Source organism: Rousettus aegyptiacus, unplaced genomic scaffold (genome assembly GCF_014176215.1).
Source record: "Rousettus aegyptiacus isolate mRouAeg1 unplaced genomic scaffold, mRouAeg1.p scaffold_m13_p_8, whole genome shotgun sequence".
In the NCBI taxonomy this organism is placed as follows: Eukaryota; Metazoa; Chordata; class Mammalia; order Chiroptera; family Pteropodidae; genus Rousettus; species Rousettus aegyptiacus.
The window spans coordinates 80,953,492-80,976,663 of NW_023416311.1; the positions used below are offsets into that span (position 1 = coordinate 80,953,492).

Below are 23,172 nucleotides of genomic sequence, written 5' to 3' on the forward strand. Positions count from 1 at the left end.
TGCCTCCAATTCAGTATGAACTTTACTCCAGCGGAGAGAGGAAGAGCGGGTGAGCGCGGGTACGAGTCCCGGAACCCGCGGCAGGTGCGGGACGCGGCTTGGGGTGCCAACCGGGGTGGTCGTGCACGAGAGCCGGGGGCATCGCGGGCTGCCCTTTCCTGCGAGGGGCCAAGCCGCCGCCGCCGCCGGGCGGGTGCCCGACGGACCGCGGCGGCGGCGGCGGCGGCGGCGGCGGCGGCGGCGGCTGCGATTGGCTCAGGCGCCCCATCCGGGGACTGGGCTCGGCGCTGCTCGTTCGCCCTAAAGGTACCAATATGGCGGAGGTGAGCAGGGAAACCGGGCAGGGGCGGCGGGGCTGGACCGGGCGCCCGGCGGCCTCCCGCTGTCCCCGAGCCGGCCGGGGGGATCCAGGCCTCCCCCGTGGCCCCACGGGAGGCGGCGCGGCGGCGCGGGGGCCGCGGGGCGGCGACCGGCCGCGGCGGGGCCGACCGGGGGGCGGGAGCGGGCGCGGGAGCGGTCTCCCTACGGGACTAGGCCGCGTCGGCTCCTGCCCCGACCCGACCGGACGACAGAACCGGACCCCAGGCGGTGGCCGGCTGCAGCTAGCCTCGGTCGGGGTACGGCGCCGTGTCGTGCCCCGGGGCAGCTGACGCGGGCCGCTGGAGCCTGTGCGCCGCCTCCCCGGGCCGGGGTGGGTGGAAACCGGCCGAGCCCCCCCTCCGCGAGCGGATTGCAAAGACGGGAGCGGGTTGCGCCCGCGCCCTGCGGGAGAAGTGCTCTGTGCTCCTGGCCCACCGGGTCCGGGCTGCGGTGCAGAGGAACCTCACATTCCACTTTGCCCCAGGCGCGGAGGCGAGCGGGATGCGCGGCCGCTGGGCTCCGCGGGAGGCGAGCGGGACTCCTGGTTCCGCAGCCCTGGAGATGCGGGAGCCTTGGGAGTGAAGGTGGACGATCCAGACTCTCTACTCTTCGAGGGGCTCTCGGCAGCCCCACTTCCCTCTGGGCTAACTAAGGGAGGCAAGACGAGCGAAGCTGTCCTGGCGGTGTCCCCCGAGACTTGTGAGCTGGGGTGGGGGGAGGGGGTAGCGCACCAGGAGCCCCTCGGCAGGAACTCGCTGGGGCGAGGGGCTCGCTGGCAGGCCTGTGGAGGGACTGAGCACCCTGGAAGGAACCAGAATTTCTGCGACTGAAGTGCTGCGTCTCCGGATTCGGGGGAGAGGATGGGGATTTGCGCTTGGGTTTGGGGGAGAGTGTCCGGTCGCGAGCTGGCCTATGCTCGGCGGTAGAAGACAGACCCGAAGTTGGGGGCCTCGGGTCCCAGGGGGCGGACCAGGTGTTCAGAGGGCGATTCTCTCTTTCAGGAAAAGGAGTATGTTGCGAGGTGGTGTTTGGGGCTGTGGAGAGCCGGGTGGGATTTGGGGTACTGCTGAGATGCTGAGGGTGGGGGACCGATGTTAAGAATCTACTGCTCTGGGTTTTGCATCTTCGCTTTGTAACTTTCTGAGCTCCAAGGGACTGCTTAGTGTTGCCTGTTACACTCCCGGCTTCATCCCGGGTCTACGAGTTTGTACACTGGGAATTCGGGGAGGAAGGCGAAGCAGCCAAGAGGGGCCCGAAAGGGGCCGGGCGCGATTGGAACGAAGCTACGTCTTGCACTTTTGGCAGCTGCGGTGGAGCGCTGGGCTCCGCCTCCTCTGCGCCCTGTTGCCGGCGCTGCCTTTTCCCCCGGCTTTGCGATCTAACCGCACGTTTTCTTCTCTCTCCTAGGCTTCTTTTGGAAGTTCGAGCCCAGGTTTGTCCTTTTTCTTACCTCTTCAGTGGGTCCCAAAGGGTAATGGGGGCTCAAAGATCTCTTGCTAAAGGTTTTCCCACAAAAATTTGGCCTGCGAGTTTTTCGTCACTTGTTTTTAAGAGTTTCAGTGTACGTTTTGGTAATTAAGTCGTTTGAGGAAGGAACAGTTCTATTACCCCTTTTTTTTGTTTGTTGAAAACATACTTGTTACAAAGCTACTAACAGAAAAGTGTTCTTTTACGTAATATATCTTTCGCACTTATCTCGTTTTTCTTTATCTCCAAGCCTGAAACACTTAATCCCAAATCATCCTTCAACTTTAGGAATTTAGTTTAGATTTTAATTTTGTTTTCTTCGAGAAATCAACTCTTTAATTTGTCAGAACTTTGGGGTTGCTTATATTACTTATTAACCTTGACTCTCATGTCCCCTTATTTTGTCTCATATATTTTTCATAATTGAGAGATGTCTATAGATTGTGTTAAAATTGAAATTTGAGAGTTAGGTAAAGCTTCCTTAATCAAATGAAACAATCTCCAAGTTTAGCACAGGAAGGTGGTAATATAGAATTTTGGAGGTGAGACAACCTTAGATCATCTAGGACAGTGTTTATTAGTCTTTTGGGGGCCGGAAACTCCTGTTAGGATCTGATGAAAGCAAAGAACTCTCTCATAACTCTGTTCGTATACATAATTGCACACAATTTGGGGCTTGTGGAACCCTCGCAACCCATCCATGGTGAGGACCTTTCCTCTTAAGCTAAAATGTAAGGATAGCTTTGTTCCAGTTTCTCATCCCCTTTACAGCCTCCTCTTGGCTGCCTCTTTTCCCTCACATACTCTCCAGAAAAGGGCTTCTGAACTAGTCCAAGTCCCTTATTTTACACTTGAGGAGACTTTTAAGTAACTACTGAGAGTTACCTAGTTTAATAGAGCCCAGTATGAGCTTCCAAGTCTTAACAATATAACGTGTTGCTTTAGAGTGAATAGTCCATTTCCTTGCATATTACTTTGTGTATTTGGTCGACTTCTGGGTTCTCCTTTGATTATCATTTAAGGTATTATGAGATAGTTAACACCAAGTAGAAGAAATTCTGCCTGGTTATTTTAAAAATAGCTATTTATCTCTTTACATTTAAAAATCATTTTAAAACATTTCTCTAATTTTGAGACTTTTTATAACATTTCAGGAAGAGAATATTTACACGATGCCAAACATCTGGATGATAGTGGAATTTTTCCATTTTGTGTCACAGCTTTTAAGAAGTTGCAATCTAAAAATCAAAACCACTTGGTTTTGGTGTTTAAACAAATTTATAACCTGCTTTTAATTGATTAGCCAATTTTAAAGGGAATTTTATAGCCTGAAGAGATTCGAGGTCATTTAAGCCACCCCTATGTGTTTTACAAATGAAAAACTGGACCTAGGCCCAGAAAGTTTAAATGACTTGCCTCAGGTCCCAGAAAGCCAGGACAAAGCCAAGAGTAGACCCTGAAGCCCTTCGTTTCTGGCCTTTATTGAATACCTTCCACTTTAATAGAGAGCCTGCGCCAAGTGATGCCAAGTGATACAAGGATTACGAAAGAAGGCAGAACTCTGCCCTCAGAGGGGTAGAAAAGTTACCATCTAATTCCCTCCCTGACACTCTGGCATACCACAGAGGTTTCCAGGAATTCTTCAAAGAAAAAAAAATGTAATGGTGAATATTCTGCTCTTGAGCTATTTAATACATTTTTTCTTTAAAATTAAGTTAAATCGCCAATCCTTCAAGTTTTAAAAGGAGCAGATAATATTTTTCAATATTAAAAAATATAATGTAAATCTCCTAAATAATTAAGTTCCCTAGAAGTTGTATTATTTTTGGAACTAAAGATCAAAGTTCTTCAAACTTATAATAAAAAACATTGAATTATATCCATACTCCTTTCCATAGTGAAAATTTTTTGGTCTAGTTCAGTATTTTGTTAATCTCACACTCTCTTTAAATGTTCGAAATTTCAAAATATAAAATAGCTTGACTAAAAATAGGTCATACTTTTTATGTTGAGTGTTCTACTTCCTTCACCCCAAGATTCTGATACTTCTTTCCTGCTCTGAGTGTCATTGGTCTGAGCGAATTGGATAAAACAATGGAGACATTCTCGTTTTTCATTATTTGATTTTATTCTCTTTGGATTTTAGATCTTATCTTTTTCCCACTTGGTTTCAGAGTATCCTGTTAACTTCATATTTGCCATTAAAATGAATTATAATTTTATAAATAAGTATGATTTGACTAAAACAACTTGTAATGGGATACATCTTCCAAAACTTTTAGATGATTTTCTATACTTCCTTCACATAATCTTAAGAACTTTATTAGTAATCCAAGAGAAGTATACTCTTACTGTTTAATGCCTGTTTGATTAAAGCTGAGGAGCTTGACATATTATGAAAAGTGATTGTGCTTTTAAAGGCTGAATTGCTGTATATATAGCTGCTTCACAGATGCTTATATTTGTTCAAAAACCGTATTTCTGTTGTGTTTTGCACCTTTGAGTAAAATTTATATTCTCTTATCCCAAAGTGTTTAGTCTTAGCATATAACAGATTCTTGTGAAATCTTTCAATCTTTCTGACATTTTTGTATTGCTTTTGGACAAATGTTAATGCATAAGCAAATTTGACTTTTCTATTAGAACATTTATTTGGGCGGTGGGGGGACTGTTCCATTTACAAGTCACTTTGCTGCTAATATAAATCTTACTCTCATGGATTGAACTTATAAAAAAGTGTTGTTAAATTACTTTGCCTTGTTCTTTTGCTAGTTTGGGTATCTTTTCAAAACTATGATCTTTATAAGCTGTAAAATATATAGTAAGTGCATTTAAAGCTAGCCTATAAATATTAAAAGGAACTGGCAGAATACAAGTTATATGTTTTTTGGTAAATAGCCTTATGAACTTATAAAGTGATTGAGTTTATTTCATTCCAGTTGGGTCTTTGTCTTCTGAGGATCATGATTTTGACCCCACTGCTGAGATGTTGGTCCATGACTATGATGACGAAAGAACTCTTGAAGAAGAGGAAATGATGGATGAGGGTAAAAACTTCAGTTCTGAAATTGAAGACTTAGAAAAGGTAAAGGATTTCACTTTAGCATTTTAATACGAACTTTTAGTAACAATTTTGAAATTTTATTGTAAATTATTTTATAGGCTACCTGAAATAAAAATAGGATTGGCATAAAAAAAAAAATAGGATCGGCATCTTTGTTTTTGACCTTTTACAGAATGTCACTGATTTTTCTCATTGTTTTGGAGGATAGACGAATATGTACATTTTATTTAATTTTTCAAATTTATTTCATATCTGTTAACCTAATTTTTACATTTATACTAGCACAATGACATAACTACATGTGCTCACTCTTACATATATAGACAGCTGTAGGCCCTAAACTTAGTTCCGAATCCTAGCCCAGCCTTCTTTGCATTATACCACACTATTGTACTGAGGGTTAAACTTGAATTTAAGCACTGAAGTAGATACAGGGGGAAGTCTTTTCCTTCAAATTATCTGCTAGAATACTATAAAAAAATCAAGAAAAAAGTTTTTCTCTTTTAAAATGGAAATTGATGAAAGCCCATTTTCTACTCTCAGTCATCTTTTAAAAAATTGACAGGAATAAATGTAGTTTATAAGTTTTTAAACCGAAAATAAATATAAATTCAAATAAACTGGATTTTAAACACATATTTGTACCAGGACTACAAAGAGAGACTTCCATAGAGGTCATTATGAAGAAAATGTAGAGTTATACTTATCTATAAATTAACTACTTGCAAATCTTTCATCAGACCAAAATAACAAAGCCTTTCAAGAATACTATTGAATAATAATAAACCTTTAAGTTTTCATACTTCTTTTTCTTCAAGACAACAAAGCACATTCTTACATAATCTTTTCTGCTACCTTTGTGAGGCAGGGGTGGGCTATCATTGCATTTCTTCCTTTATGTTAATACACAAGGAAACAGAAGGCAGACTTGGGGCTTAGACCCCAGGCTTGCTTTGGTAGGCCTGAAAATTTCTAAACGCATTTATGTGTTTGGCAAGTTAATCTAGCACGGTTGCAGTTAGATATTAGTCATTTAAAAAATATATATATTTCCTCTAAAAGTCAAACATACTTGAGAATATAGAGATGAAGTTGTTAGGAAATTCTCAAGAAGAGAAGTTTTCCCTATTGCTTCTTTCAGAGGTGATAATAAAATATTGCCTGTTGATGAGAAAAGATACCGAAGAGTTTTGAGCTCTGCCTTGGCTTTATTCAGGCAATTCTTTCCTATCTCTTATGCATGGGTAACCTAGGATAACTGAGAGTTACAGTCCAGCTAACATGATCACTAAGCCCAGGACTGTGGTAGGTCCTGGGATTGCAAAAATGAGCAACTTGACAATGTTTCCGAGTTCTAGAAGCTTATAGTCTAGTGTGAAGCGACAATTGAGAACAAAGATTTTTAATATAGTATACTAAGAGCTAAGAAAGTGGTAAGCAGTGAACTATGGAAGAAAAGATACACATATTTAATAAAAGATGTTTAGCCCTATGTGGAAGTTCATGGAAGGCTTCTTAATCACTTCTCTCCTGTGGATTTTTAAGTCAGGACACTGCTGTGGACATGGGGCAAAAATCTCAGATGTTCTCATAAAGCACTTTCCTCGATTATGTGTTTGTTGTTAAAGATAGGGAGACAGTAGTCTAGTTACAGCCAGCATGACATAAATGATATAAATGTGCTAGACTGCATTTTAGCCATGCACATAGCTGTTTTTTCAGTAAAATAATAAGTCTTAAAAATTTCATGTAATGTGCTAACTCATTGACTACTTCAGTATGAGTAATCTTGTAGAAATTTTTATGTTCTGGTAAAATTTTCAGATTTAATAGGTTTTATTTTTCTAGAGATTGTAGTAATAACTACTTTGATCTGTGTTTAGTGAGTTTTAAAAGGAAATTAGAGTAGAAATAATCAACAGCAAAGAGTTGATTACCTGTTCACAGAAATATCTAGCACTATTCCTGTGATTTTCATTTTATTTAGTAAACGCTGGTAATTAAATCTTTGCTTTGTAATGATATCTATCACTGAACTTGTAGATTCAGAAAAATTACAGGCCTTTAAATATTTCAGCTTCTCTGTACTTGGATAGTTCTGTTTCTTGGCTTTTGATCAAATTCTTGGTAAACGAAACAAAATAATACAGATGCTCTTTAAGCAAATTCTAGTGACGACCTAAAAGCTGAGTCTCTATACAGAAGACTGATCCTTCTCTCATTGAGCAAGGGTCAAGAGGAGCTATTTCTAAGAGTGACTGACACTCACTTCCCCTGAACTGTGATTCTTTTCCGTAGTAAAGCATACTATGTAGATGTGCTCTGGATTCTTTATTAGTTTAATGAAGCATGAAAATGAATAAAAGAAACAATAGATAGAGTCACAAATATAAAGAGTAAAGATCATTTAATTTTTTGAAGAAATTTGAAATTATTTCTACATAATTTAAAATAATGTATTCTATTAATTTTGTATTGAAACGGATTTAGGTACTGGTATATGTTAATAGCCTTACGGGCTAGATGTAACTGTTCATTTTCAAAATTTACCGTGTTTCTTTAGCTGCAAATAAACTCAATAGTTTGTAGACTGTAAATATGACCTATATTTTGGCAATTTTTAGTACCTTATTTGGTATGGAAAATTAGAGATACAATTTGCCTATAGCAACGCTTTGGTAAGTATAAAAGATAGATTATATGACTAGATTGTTGTTTTTAAACATTAAAATAAGGTTTATGTCATGTCTTTCTATGTTTTAATTTATTCATGTTACTGTTTCCTGAGAGGTTTTATTCAATAATCCTAGATTTAGAGCTATACCTTTTTAAAAAGTCCTCTACATTTCTTTTATTAATATATAGGTTTTCCCCTGATATTTTTTTAAGCAGTTAAAAAGTTATTTGTATGCTTTTTGGCAGCCCATATTTTAAGATATCAGACCCATGTCTATTCAAATTGATCTGCACTTCACTTAGACAACCTCATTTGACCCACACCATTAGGTGTGTGAGATGAGTATTAGCATTATTTTCTTGGCCTTGTTGCTTGTGAGATGTGCCATATATTTAGAAATCAATAGATGGGGCAAGGAAGAACACTACTATGAGAAATCTGTACATTGGTATTGGGATGCATCCTGATTTCTAATATGTGAGGATATGTATCATAGAATCAAGGAAATTGTGGTATTTTTCTGTTTATAGATAAGGAGATTGAGGGGAGAAAGGCTGGGTGATTTGCCCACAGTAATAGCAATTAGTGAGTACTCTGCCTTTATTATTTTTTATTTATCTTTTTTTATTGTTTATTGGGGTAACATTGGTTAACACAATTATATAAGTTTCAGGTGTACATTATAATTTGACATCTGTATATGCTATTGTGTGTTTACCACCCAAAATCCAGTTTCCTTCAGCTACCATATATTTGATCCCCTTTACCCACTTAACCCTCCTCCTATCCCCCTATATTTGACACCCTTTACCCTGTCTATCTACCACCTCCTGCCTAGATTCTATGCCTGCTGCCTTCAGTTTATTCTCCTACTTATTTTTTATTTCCCCACCCTGCTACCCTTTGGTAACCACTAGTCCATTGTCCGTGTCCATGAGTCTCTGTTTGTCCTGTTCCTTTGTTGCTTTTAGTTTTATATCCCACATATAAGTGATATCATGTGATTTTCAACTTTTTCTGTCTGGCTTATTTCGCTTAGCATGATTATCTTGAGGTCTATCCATGTTGTTGCAAATGGCAATGTTTCATCTCTTCTTATGACAGTACTCTGCCTTTAAATCTTGTTGTCTTCCTGATATAAACTCTTCAACTTAAAAAACAGTTCATTTATAAGTGTACCTAAACTTAAATGTGTCCCTTAAAATTTAAATAGGTTCAACAAAATACCTGAGAAAAAGACAGAAAAATCTTCATACCTGGGGTAAGGTGCTAGGTCAAATTTCTAAGCTGATCTAGTCACCACAGATCCTCAGAGACTTTGAAATTTACTAATCTAGTTTTGAAAAAATGTCTTTTATGCTTTAAAGCATTAAGTGCTTTATAAATAGGCTCTAATAGAAAGCTCATTTGCAAAGTGCCTCGCGGACTGAGTGCACCTTTTCCAGTTGTGCTTTAAAAGTTTTAGGAAAGATTATTTCTGTGTTTTAGAACCAGGTCCCTTTAGGGGACTATTCAGTGTCAGCCTTTGAATGTATTAATGAGGTGTGTCCATTAAGGTGGTCACTTTCTCCTTCAACAGATGGTCAGGATTTAAAGAGTAGAGTTTTCATAGGTGACTACGTGGAACCTCTATTTCGCCCCACACATACAAACTTAAACTTCTATACTCATTCTTCCTTCTTTCTCTCTTGTCCCACAAGTATCTTCCACATCCCAGGCTAATGCCTAGATTCCATCCCCGCTGCCCTCAATTTATTCTTCTACGTATTTTTTATTTCAGCATAGAATCTTACTTATACGTTTTCCACACTTGGAAGAAGTTCTCTTTTGACCTTGTGTTGCTCTTAATCATTCTCCTTTTAAAGTTATGGACTTTCCCTCCTTCCATTCAGTCCTCAGCTTTGCTTCTCCCAACAGGCTGTAAGGTCAGATTTCTAATCGACAGAAACTAAGAATTCATGTCTATCTTTATTTCACTTGATTTCTCTTTGCTATTTGATCTGAGTCACCATCCTTGGTATCTCCATACTCACTTTTTCCTAAACATTCATACTCCTACTTTCTTCTAGTTCTACTTTTACTCTCTGGTGTCTGCCTTTATCATATTTATGGGCTCCACAACCCTCCCCCCCACCCCCACCACACATACACATTTTAATTGATGGTATTCCCCAGGGTTCTAGCTTTTGTTTTCTTAACTCTGTATTCTTTTTCTGGATAATCAAGTTCAAGCCTGTTACTGCAACTTTTACCTTACATCATCATCTAACGTTCCACCATCCACCCTCAAGTTTGTCTTGTGTTTCTGTCTTATGATGCTATAGCTATTTAGCATTCTCAGGCCAGAAATGGGCAATTCATTTAGACACCGTGTCACTTTCATTCATTCTATCAAGTAAGTCAAGAAACTTTTTTTTTTTTTAATTTCACTTGGATAATTCCCTTTTTTAATTCAGGCTCTCGTTCTTTACTGTCCCAGAATGTTATTTCCAGAATGCAAATCATGTTTAAAATTTCTAGATATATCCTGTTGCCTGCAGGGTAATATATCTGAAAGTTCTGAAAGCAGGCATATATCCCCTGCTCTCTCTACCTTCTCTCTGAGTGAGCTCACTGGCTCTATGGCTTTAAATATCATCTAGATGCTAATGAATGCCAGATTTATATCTTTAGCCCAGCCTGATCCTCTGAGCTCCAGGCTCCTGGCCAATTCGACTTTTCCATTTTGATATTTTGTTGTCCTCTCAAACTTAACTTGTGCCCTATGTAGAACTCTTAATTTTTTCCTTCAAAGCTCTTTCTCTTTTCTAGTCTTTTCTGTATTAGTAAAAGTTACCACCATTTGCTAAGCAATTGCTTAAATAGAAATCTGGGAGTCATCTTTCCCTCTCCCTTTCACTCCCACGTCCAATAACCCATTTGATTGCACCTCAGAATATGTATTATCTCTTCATTTTCCTCCATGTATACATCCCTACCTTAACCCAGCATCTTGGCCCTATATGATCTCCCAGGAAGAACTGTTATCTCTCTGCCTCCCCAAACTTTTCTTCCTGTAGCTGCTGGCATTTAAGAAGAAATAAAGTCATCACCTCTTTTTATAATTCTCTAGGGGTTTCCCATTGTCTTGGGAGTAAAGGGCACTCCTTGTCTTCTCCTATGACCCTATGAAAATAGGCCTCCTACACTATTCTGTATTTCAGGACCCTGTTTATTTCCTTTGTATTCATAATAATTGGTAGTTCTATATTTGTGTATTCATAATAATTGGTAGTTCTATATTTGCGTATTGTCAGTATCCCCTTAGATTGTGAGTGGTAGAAAGGTAAGATCTGTGTTTCATAGAGCACCTGACACAGTGGACTCCTGGCACACAGTTTCCGATGATAGATAAGTCCTTAGTACACAACCCTACTCTATCAAATGCCTCTTCATCTTTCAAGTTTTAGCTCAGTCTTTTCCCTCTGTGTGGTACCTCCCTACCCTATACCATTATTCCTAGAGTATAAGTCTTTCCTTCTTTGTACCCACCAATTTATAGCACCATTTCCAGAATCGATTATTGCAGCTGTCACATTATGTTATAGTTATTAACTTACCAATCTCCTTTAGTAAGACTGAATTCCTTGAAAGCAGGAATTTTTCTATAAATTCTATATTCTACATTTCTATATTCATAGCTGGTAGCTTTCCACCCAGTACTAGATAGAACCCAGTAAATGATGGGAAGGTGGATGATTCATGTATGATGAGTGCGCATTTTCATCTCTGCAGCTCATGGAGGGAATCTGAGACTGAGGTTTTGGACAAATACTGCTGGCAGGTGGTTGGCAAACACTGCAACCTAGTCTTCTATTATATGATGACCAATATGAGCCAAAGGGGATGGACTGCATGGACTCTTCAAGGAGCAGTACTAGAGAGATTCTAAATCTAGTTCTGGGCACCTTTGAGGGGTTCTTTGATTTGGGAGAAAAATAATTCATGAGGCTTATCCATGGCATTAAGTGAACTTCTGTCCATCCTGACCATTCAACTCAATGTGCATTAACTCCCTGCATTAACAGCTTTTTACTGATTTCAGACTCAAGCTAAAAGGATTTCCTGTGTGACGTGATTGGTGTGGTCATTGGAAAGGCACATTTCCCACTGAAAATTTACAAATTGGCACTTTCTGTTCTATACTTTATTCTGTTTATTTATCATGAATCTGCTTTAATCAGGCACAGTGAAAAGTGCAAGTTCCATACCTGCAAAGGTGAGGGCCAGATTCTTGGGGATCCCCCAGCTCCTGCATCCTCTGTGGATCCTGGTCGGCAATTAGCTGGTCTCTAGGAGTCATCACTGGCTCATCTCAGCATACTTTGTGACCAGTTGTGGGCATGTTTTGCACACTCTGCTTTGGCATTTTCATGCTGTTTGCTTCATGACTTAGGTATTTTGTCTTAAACCAATAAGCAAGGGTTAAAAATGAATCTATTAAAAGATTAACATAAACATATTAAAAATATTTTTTCAGGCAAATATGTTTCATTTTTTAAAATAACTGATGGCAAAATAAAATATTTACATCACATCTTAAAAATATTTAACAAATTAACTTGTCCATGGATATATTGTTTTGTATTTATTTAAATAATTATAAATAGTTTTATACACTTTAGTAGTTGAATTAAAATATTTTTAAAAATACAGTTGACCCTTGAACAATGTGGAGGTTATGAGTGGTGATCCTCACCCCACTGCACAGTCAAAAATCCATTCCCTAGAAACTCTACTAATAGCCTATAGTTGACCAGAAGCCTTATTGTTAATAAAAACAGTCAATTAATTATGTATTCTGTATGTATTATAGACTGCCTTCTTATAATAATGTAAGCTACAGAATAGAAAACGTTATTAAAATCATAAGGTTTTTCTGTGAGTTTTTCAAATTGTCACAGATCTCTAAAAATTTTTTCAATGTATTTGTTGGAAAAAAATCCATGGCTAAATGGGCCCATGTGGTTCAAACCCATGTTGTTCAATGATCAACTGTACAATACTTATTTTCAGATGGATTATTGGGGGCAAGAACAGTGACTGGGTGTCCGCATGTGGCATGCATAGATACTCATAACACAGGCAGCAGTACAGCCAGAGTATGTAATTTAATCAAAGCAATGTAGCCAGTAAGAGACCTGTGGGTTCTGGGATTCAAACCTAGTACTAAGACTCAGTTTTCTCATTTGTTAGATGGTGGTAATAATACAAACTTCACTAGATAGTTTTTAGAGGGGAGGAAGTATAGAGATAGATGTAAAAGGATTATAAACAGATAATTGTGTTTTAAACATATATAAATATTGTTGGTAAATGTTGAGCAAAGGTTTCCCATCAGGTATCTCCTAATTAACATGAAGAATAAACCAAGTGGTAAACCATTAATTGTAAGGGAACAAGCTGAAATTTACATGAAGTTATTGACTGATTAATTAGAAATGTTTTCAAGGAAAATCTTTATACCAGTGTGAAAGCTAAAAAAAAAAAAAAGTTCATTAAAGCAAAAATTTGAGTTTTTTGAAAAATGAAGTGATTGATGCTAGAAAATAAAAACTAAGATGTTAATTATTAGGTTTATATTAATATACTAATAACAGCTCTAGGTGTTTGAGACTGTTTTCTGGCTATAGCCAAAAAAGAAAAACTAAAACTCAGCTTTGATTTGATACTGCTGTTGCTAATGCGCATTATGAACATTAAGGGCATCACAGTTTATCTGCAGTTCTGTATTGTGACATCTCCTAAGTTCATGTTTGTACCCTGGTTTGATAGGAAGGAAACATGCCTCTAGAAGATTTACTGGCATTCTATGGCTATGAACCTACAATTCCAGCAGTTGCAAATTCCAGTACAAATAGCTCCCCAAGTGAACTTGCAGATGAACTACCAGATATGACACTAGACAAAGTAAGTACAGTCATTCAAAAGAAAAATTCCAGCTACATTACCACTGACTGTTTTTATTAGAGTTTCCTTAATTTAAAAAATTTCATAATTCTGAAATGGTATTTATCAACCCATTGCTGTTATCGTTTTGGCGACTTAAGTGTTCTTTGACTTTGATCACAGTACTTTAAAAGTAGTAGTAGCTTCATGATATATTGCATGTTTGAGTATTCTTCTATAATTTTTCCATCTTTCCTATGTAGCTACTTTCTGTCTAAACTTAGATTTTGCCCTAAATTCTTTTGATCTTGTGAACACTTGCATGCATTGATTAATAAATCCCCCACAAGCCTTCAAACCAAACTGGCCTAGGCATGGAGTGTTTGGAGAGAAGTTCTGTTTTCTTGGGCTCTGCGAGTGACAGCCACTGTAGCAGCCAAGCCCTCGGTGATACATCTCTAACATAGGTTGGTTGTGGGGAAGGCCTAGTCCCTGCTGAGGAAAATTTACACAGCCACTGTCTCTGCTAACAGATCCCTGGAAAGCTTCCCTCGCCTTTCCGATCTCAGGCAGGGAGAGGAATCCACATCTTGGAACCTCTTCCTGTGAGTTACGTTCCCACTTTTCAATCAAATGTGATATTAATGTACCACAGACCTTAATGACAGTAATAACTCAGCAAATACTGAGTGCCTACTATGTACCAGGCACAAAGATGACTATACACTTACAAAAAAAAAATTCAAAAATTCTTTTGAAATTATTTACAAGTCAGAGCTGTTCATTAGTTGAACTTTTTAAATTATTGTAATGGTGGAGTTTGGAGACTATTTTAGGTTTTGTTTTACAGTTGTCCCTTTGTTGTCCATGGGGAGAGGGATTGGTTCCAGAACCCCCTTGGATACCAAAATCTGAGTATGCTCAAGTCCCTTATATAAAATGGTGTAGTATTTGCATATAACATATGAATATCTTCCCATACATTTTAAATCATCTCTAGATTACTTAGAATACCTAATGCAATGTAAATGCTATGTAAATAGTTGTAACAATTATTGTTTAGGGAATAATGACAGAAAAAATGTCTGTACATGTTCAGTACAAAAGCAACCATTGTAGACCTAACTACGGTAATACACATCAGCAACAACATAACATTTTTTAAAATATAATTTTATTCCATGGTTGGTTGAATCTGTGGATGCAGAACCCTCAAATACTGAGGACTGACTATTAATTTATATTGGCTGAAAGTTAGTTCAATTGTTAACTACTTATAGAAGTAAGATGATTTTTGTTGTAAATTCACTAAAAATTAGCCTGTAGCTTCAGATAAGCTCTCTACATATTCATAAATTAGGCAAATTGTTTGTTATACATGTATAATAGTATAGCTATTAAATATCTATAATTAAGTCTTAAATGTTATATACTAACATGAAGTAAATTATTGAATTTCAAATTCTCAAAACTAAGGGAGCTTGAATAGTTCTTAATTATATCATAACACCTTAAGTTTATGAATAATGTTATAAAAAGACATTTTAAAGCTGATGAGATGTAATTATTTCTAACTCTAACACCGTATTTCTATTCTTACAGGAGGAAATAGCAAAAGACCTATTGTCAGGTGATGATGAGGAAACTCAGTCTTCTGCAGATGATCTGACACCATCTGTGACTTCCCATGAAACTTCCGATTTCTTCCCGAGGCCTTTACGATGTGAGAAACCCAGTCATTACTAATTAATAGTAGTATTGATAATCTAGGTTGCAGACATTTTATTATATTTAATAGTTTGTCAAAATAGTCTTAAGTTTTTTACTTGAAATAAAATGCTTTTATTATCTGAATAAGATTATATAACTTTTTCATAGAGATAGAGGTCAACTAATGTTCTGTTTAAAAATTAAAATAATTGCTTATTTTTTCAAGGCTATTCTCTTTTTTAAGAATTATCTGTTGATATGGTAATCCAGCTTAGTTCAGCCATTAAATTTTATAGACATTTTTTGGACTTTACTCTCTTGGTTTTGAAAGCTCTCAGTTGCTCAGAAAGTATTTTTTATTTTAAGTGATTTATTTAATTAAATTTTATTTAATCCTTTCCTTTTAATTCTTGATGTTATCCCTTAATATTTATTAGTAATGTTTAAAAGATCTTTGGAAAGATTTCTTATATACAACTTTGTTTATTTTTCAGGTATTTTTATGGTAGACGAATTGCACAGTTAACATTCAAATACACATACACACATGCATGCACAAAAACGTAACTTACTGTGTACCTCTTGGTATGTGTCTCATTCTGGATTAGTATTATTAGAACTCCAGTGCTTAATATATTTTTTTAAGGTGACCATAGTGATTTGCCTTTTGCCTTCCCAAACTACTTGATCAAACACTAAATAATTATGAGACTATTATACACTATCTTAAGTGTTTTCAGTGTCTTGTTTTGACTATTGTCAAAATGCGTGAGACTAGTACAAGAGGTTTAGTATATTTGTGCCGATCTCATTTATTCAACACATTTTTATAAATACTCTTATAGGTGCTGCGAAAATAAGCAATAAAATACTTTTTTTAAATTTAATTTTTTTCTTTTAAGCAAATACTACATGTGATGGGGATAAGGAATCAGAGGTCGAAGATGTTGAAACAGATAGTGGTAACTCACCTGAAGATTTGAGGAAGGTAAGTTGATTTATCATAATTTAGTAGACCAGTTGGACTAAAGTATTAAAGTAGCTTTTTAAAACATTTTTGAAATAAAGAATTTTTTTGTGTGTCACAGATGAAGTTTCTTTTGACCTGTAGTAATTGATTAATGAGTTGGAATTTTTTTTTCAGTATTTATTTTTGTAATAAGTTGTTTTTACTTCTGAATTTTCCTGTAGGAAATAATGATCGGTTTACAATATCAGGCAGAGATTCCCCCTTATCTTGGAGAGTATGATGGTGACGATAAAGGTAAGAAAGGCTTTTGGTTATGATAATATTTGATAGGCCATGTTACCCCTTGATAAGTTTATTTAAATATCTGATTATAAAGATAGATTTGGAGTCAGGGAAAATGTAGGCCTGACTTAGGAATAATATATCAAAATTAACCATGAGACTCTGAGAATTACCTCTTTCTCTGTACAGTGCTTCTTGGCCAGTATGCTCAGCACCTGTTAAAATAGTAGATCACCTCTTAAGTGTAGCTGCGTGGCCTGTGTCTTGCTCCAGTAGAATTGGGTAGAACCTTATCACTTAAGGTAATGAGAATGTTAGGGATTAATCCTTTTAGCAAACTCTTGAATAAAAAGAAACCAGAAGAAATTCTCTTGCCACAGCCTTGAAAGAGAAGGTAGTGGAATATAAGGATTCTGCTTCTTTTTGTTGTACACTCCTCCTTAAGTGTAATTAGTTATCCTCACATTTTTGGTAGATTTCAACTATAGTTGGTTCTGAAAATATGGAAGTATGAAGTGGTGGGAAATAAAAATTCAGTTATACCTTCCTAGTTGAACTTCAAAACCAAGTAGATTTGGCCACAAGGATTTGGCCTTTTTTCTATTGAGTTGATACGTCCCTGCGAGGTTATGAGGGCAAAACAGCACAGCGACACAACACTCCCTGAGTTGTTCTTTCTTTCCTCTATTTCAAGTTATCCCCCATTTAAAGGAAGGGAGAAGTGGCCACCCTGGGGTCATTAGCTTTGACAGCCCTTAGCATCACTATTTCCCTAAATTGCTTTCAAAGTGATGGAAGACAGTTGTTTTTGGGAAGCAAATGATAGCTGATCATCTTCAGATGCCCGAGCCTCTCCACTTTTACCACCCAAATGCCGCAGAAACCTTTGGAGCCAGTTAAATGCTCAGCACCTGTTGGTTCTTAGAGTAAGCGTAATGAAAGCAATCTTCTCTCAGTTCTACACATACATTCAGAAGGGAAGGTATACCTCTCTATCTTTTGAGGAAATAAACCTAAGCTATTTTATTTATTTCAGTTTCGATCAAAGAGTAAAGAAACTGATTCTAAAAACTTAACGTAAAAGTCAGTCTCATTGCTTCATAGGCACATGTTATTTTTAACTTTCCTGTTCACTGGGATTGATAATGCCTACCTTATACAGTTGTGAACATAAAGCACTTACCATGGTCCCTGGTACATAGTGAGGTCTCAAGAAATTTTTTAGTAGCTATATTTAGGATGGACTGCACTTGAAGCAATGAGAAAAATACTTGGGCCATTTTTATTTATTGTGTGAAGTAGAAGTTTTGAGTATGGTGGCAGTGTGTACATTAATAAAATATATACCTGTTTCAGTGATATTTTGCTTATTCATACATCACTCTCTTTAAGAGATTATGGAAAATTTACTTCTCTTACTGTTTATTATTTTTTTATTTTTGATTAATCTGCTATCTCCTGTAAATAAAAATTCATCTTTTTGGAGGAAATCAGTAAAGGAAAAATATACCTTTCTTAGGTATTTCATTATTGGCATATATTTTGGTTTTTAGTTATTTTTGTTTGTCAGTTTTTAACTTAGAGACATTTCATAGAGCCATTTTGGGAGTTCAGTAGAAAATTTCATTGAGATTATGAAAGAATTCACACAGGTTATTTTTACCCTCTCATTAGGAGAATATAGGACACCACTATGGGTGTTTTACGTTAGATTTTGCTAGGCACAGAAAACCTTCTGGTTGATTAGTAAACTTAACTGCCAAAAAAGCTGCTTGCTTTAGCCACTGGAATATTTGGCCCTTAATAAAGTTAAAAAATTTTTTTAAACCTTTATCAATGAAAGGCTCAACTTGCCAGGTAATCAGATTATTAATATTCTCAAAGTTAGTTACTTGTCCCACTGAATAGCCTATCAAGGAAGAGGATAAACAGTTTGTATACATCTTTGAGTGTGTTCACTATTTTTAATGTGTTAATGGGATTTCCTTTATCAGCATATGAAAATGAAGACCAGTTACTTTGGCGTCCTGGTGTGGTTTTGGAGAGCAAAGTTAAGGAATACCTTGTTGAGACCTCATTAAGAACTGGAAATGAAAAAATAATGGATAGGATTTCTGCAGGAACACACACAAGGGATAATGAACAGGTATACTTCAACTTCTGTTGAAACAATAGCCAACTAGTAGTATGTTACTGATTTTATTATGTTTGATTCAAATATTTTTTACGTGTCAAGTGGAGAGCTCTTTTTCTGATAGGTTTTTAAAACTAGGAAAATACCGGTTTAAAAAAAAATCTCAAGATCTAGCAGTAATCACTCTATATTGTTTCATATCTTTTTTTCTATACATATTACACATACCTTACTTTGGATACCATGTTATATATTTTTAATCACTTAATCTTATTTTTCTTGACATTGGGAATTCTTTAATACCTCATTCTTGATGACTATTCCAGTCTATAGTTATAATGTTACTTATTTAAACATTCTCTATGGTTAGACTTTTAGGTTTTATGATAAAGGTATTTTTGGATTATTCTTGAACTTCATTCAGAAAGTGATTAAAAGTAATGTTATATTCAGATTGTATAAATTTGCTTTAGGAGTTTGTTAAGCACTGTATATCTGTAGATGCAGAACACTCCTGATTCTGTGTTGTGGGGATGTGAATATTGCCTATTAAGAGTTTTTTGAATACCCCTTGTTTTGCCCTCTAATGGCATTTTGCCCCTCTCCTATGCCTTTTCACTCTGTATTGCCAACCTAAGTGATCCTGACAAATGAGTAGGTAGACTTAAACTTGAATTTCCAGGTAACATAAAGAAGTCATCCTAGCTGAACTTCAAAGTTTTGTCAGCTGTCACAAAGAAATTCCTTTGGGTTTTTGTATTATATTTCATTAAAACTATAAATTAATTTTGGAGAAATGAGAACTTTTAAAACATTAAACCTTATGTTTCAAGAACATGGTCTGATTCTCCTGTTCATTTGACTTTTTTAAAATCACTCAAATGTTTCTTTTTGTTTGCACATTACATGCATCTAATTCCTCACTACCTTTTAAATATGTATATGTGTATTTAATGCTATTATAAATGGGAATCTCAGTTTTATAATTGTATATTATTGATATAGAGAAATATTAATTATTTTAGATTTTTTTCCTCTAGGTATTAAAACTAATAGAATGATTTTCAGTTGTTTCTCTTAGGTTTTCTGGTCTAAAAGTCATAGAATTATACTTTTGTTCTTTCCTTACCATTATTTTATTTCTTATTCCTGTTCTGTGTCTTACTGTATTAGCCATAACTCTCAGAGACATTTGGTATAATAATAGTGATTTGAGGCCTGCTTTCGATGGAAGGTAATATATGTGAGAATTTTATATTAAGAATAATACCAGCTCTTGGTTTGATATAGGCTATCTTTATTATAGCAGGGCAGTAATCATCTACTTATAACTATTATAGTTTTTGTCTTTTTAAAAATTAGAAGTGGATACTAATTTATCAGTTTTTTTTAGCAGCTGTTGAGATTGTTTTTTTAATGACTAGTTATTATATTGATTATTAACATTGATGCATTAATAGGTTTGCTGATGCTGACCTGCTATTTTCTTTCTTGGAACAACTTGGGAAGGTAGATTATTATTTAACTATCAGTTTAGTTCTCTCTACTTCTATTTAGTGTATTTTAAATTTCAAACTTAATAGGAAGAAATTCTAATTAAAAAAAAATGACACCCTTCATAGTAGATGGAAAAAACTGAGACCATTGTGAATCCCAGTCACTAAAGTTACCCATACTTCTGTTCTAGGTCTGCTGCTATCCCTGTTATTAAAACTGTCAGAACAGGAAGTAGGTGATATAGAGAGAAGACTATAGTTTTGATTTTTCCCAACAACAACTGCAAAAATTATATAAAATAGGGGAATTCCCCCAGCTCAGAAGGCCTGGCAATAAAAAAGTCAAGAATGATACTGGTAGATGACTTCTGAGAGGTAAAGTGAGGATGAACAATGAACTCTTGGGATGCCAGAGTCAGTCTGCCAGGATAGTTATATAGACTAAATGTAAGTAAATATAACTTAAAGTGTTCTGAAATTAGAGAACATTTCAGCCAGTGTTTGTCAGGATTTTTAAAATACAGCACTCTTTTTAAGAATGCTGTTAAGTATCAACCTTTGGTTGTTTTTATTGAGTAGTTTTTTCCCCTCTCTCCTAGGCATTATATGAACTTCTCAAGTGTAACCATAATATAAAAGAAGCAATTGAAAGGTACTGCTGCAATGGAAAGACATCTCAAGGTGAGAAACACTGGGGATCAACAGAGGGAAATGGCAGGGATGGTCATTTCGAGATTAGAATAAGCAAAGTATCTGAAGGACAGAGCAATCCTATAACACTTGTAAGATCTCTGATCATCTTTATAGCAAATAATTTTTTCCTTTTCTTTCCCTCTATTTTTAGATGTACCAGAGATTGTTCAAATACAAATTAGTTATCCCCCTGGTACCTCCATTTTCTTGAAGAAATAGTTACAGAACAAAGCAGATCCCAGAGATGACAGTATATCCAAAGTAATTAAAAAGAATGATTTTATGATTTCATTGAAAAAAAAAGTTTTTTTCCCTCCTTTTTTTTTAAAGCCAGATAGGAGATGAAAGGAGATGAAAGATTTAAAAGAGAAACTGTAGTCTATTCCATTGAATTGCAACAAGTGTATTTTTAGTAATCATGTAATAACATTTTTACAATGCTTAGGTTTTATTTTGTATGTGTCAAGGAAGATGATTAACTTTAATTTCAGAAGTTTTGTTATTATGTAAATCGATTGCATGCTCCATAATTTTCATTAAGGATATGTAAGGGTGAAGTAATACTTAGTAATACGAATGGCTTGGGAAAATATAAAAGCTTAAAACAGTACATTTAAAACTTGGAGGTTGAGATAGTCTATATTCAAATGTTTCCTTGTAAAAGCTACTTCTTTGAAAAATTATTTTAAACTCTCATAACTCTCAAAATTAAAATGCTGGTTTCTTCCTTACTTCAAACTGTTTTTCACTTATGGTAGACTGCTATTAAGGTCTTTGGGCACCTGGTCCCTTGTCATTAAGTGAGGTACTTCATGTCATCTCTGCCCCAACTACATTTGAATACACCGTCAACTCCTGCTGGGATGTTGAATGAGATTTAAGTCTTTTGAGAGCATGGGCTGTTTCTTATTTCCTTTTTATTTCCAGAGTATAATACTCTGAAAACTGACTTTAAATAAATATGAATTGATTACTTATGGTCTCTAATTAAAGAACTTATGGTTTTGATGTAAGACCAAAATAAGGCTTTTTTTTTCATACAGGAAATAACCCTTTTTTTCCAATTAAAAAAAATATATGCTTACTGTTTTAAAAAATCAGAAAACTAGCATAAATTATAGAAAAACATTAAATTCTTATTCTACCATGCAGAGAAAAAAAATGTTTATATTTTGGTATTATAGACTTTTTGAAAAGATTTATAGTATACATATTTTTGATAATCCTAACTGAAATCTGCCAACATACAGAACGTGTGTGTATGTGTATAGAGAGAAAGTCTGTGTATTTATGACCTTAATAGGGAAAACATACTGAAAGTAAATCGGTGATTCATACAAGAGTTTCGAAGCTAGTGAATTTTGTTTTAAAATTGCCTTAGAGGGAATGACTGCATGGACAGAGGAAGAATGCAGAAACTTTGAACACGCACTCATGCTTTTTGGAAAAGATTTTCATCTTATACAGAAGAATAAGGTAAGTTGAACAAATTAATACAGAGGAATTACTCAGTGATTACAATGAATATAAGTAAGTAATTTTCAAGTCGCTTGAGTAGGAAAAGAAGCAGCAACTTGTTGGTGTTTCCCTGCCATTAACATTTCTAATATTGCTCTTCAACATGACTGGGGTTTACTCATAGGTGCCACTGCCTGCTCATGGGATGGCTAATACTATACTCACGTATCTCATGACATACACAGTTATCATACTCTACTCACAGAAAATGGATTTACTCTATTTTTTAAGAAGTCGTACTCTTCTGCCATTTTCCTTGACTTTCTTTCTAGACCGTTCAGAAGTTTATAGCCTCAGAAATGTTTCTCTTGGGTAAGAGCTGACATTGCTGAAGAAACATAGGTTTATACTAACATCAAATGCTAGTAAAATTGTGCAGCAACAGGAACTCGTTCATTGTGGAAGGAATGAAAATGGTACAGCCACTTTGGAAGACAGTTTGGCAGTTTCTTACAAAACTAACCATACTTTTACTGTACAATCCAGCAGTTATACTCATTGATATTTACCCAAAGGAGTTGAAAACTTATGTCCATTTAAAAACTTTCACAGAAATGTTTATTGCAGCTTTAATCTTATTACAAAACTTGAAAGCAGTTGAGGTGTCCTTTGAGGTGAATGGATAATTGTGGCATAGCCATATAATGGAGTATCATTCAGTGCCTAAAAGAAATGAACTATCAAGCCATAAAAAGACTTGAAGGAACATTAAATACATATTGCTAGCCAAAGAAGCCAGTCTGAAAAGGCTGTAACTGTATAGTTCCAACTACTGGAAAAGGCAAAACTATTTGGAGGCAATAAAAAGATAAACCATCCCAGGGGTTAGAGAGGAGGGAGGGATGAAAAGGTAGAGCACTAAGGATTTTTAGG

The 23,172-nt window shown here is 36.4% G+C and overlaps 1 protein-coding gene across 4 annotated transcripts in view; it reads left to right on the forward strand.

Annotated features, from left to right (window-relative positions):
* Positions 1–260: 260 nt before the first annotated feature.
* MIER3 (MIER family member 3) overlaps positions 261–23,172 on the forward strand; it is a 31,168-nt gene continuing 8,256 nt past the window's right edge. The window contains exons 1-11 of one of the 4 annotated variants that reach the window (XM_036226300.1): positions 261–323; positions 1,768–1,792; positions 4,767–4,912; positions 13,383–13,517; positions 14,030–14,101; positions 15,099–15,219; positions 16,109–16,194; positions 16,398–16,470; positions 18,453–18,604; positions 20,688–20,769; positions 22,163–22,257. In XM_036226300.1, coding sequence (XP_036082193.1) covers positions 315–323; positions 1,768–1,792; positions 4,767–4,912; positions 13,383–13,517; positions 14,030–14,101; positions 15,099–15,219; positions 16,109–16,194; positions 16,398–16,470; positions 18,453–18,604; positions 20,688–20,769; positions 22,163–22,257 — 996 coding nt within the window. In that variant the 5' untranslated portion in view covers positions 261–314. Of the gene's footprint in view, positions 324–767; positions 945–977; positions 1,060–1,767; positions 1,793–4,766; positions 4,913–13,382; positions 13,518–14,029; positions 14,102–15,098; positions 15,220–16,108; positions 16,195–16,397; positions 16,471–18,452; positions 18,605–20,687; positions 20,770–22,162; positions 22,258–23,172 lie in introns of those variants that run through there. The other 3 variants (XM_036226302.1, XM_016160460.2, XM_036226301.1) reach the window with 3 other exon arrangements.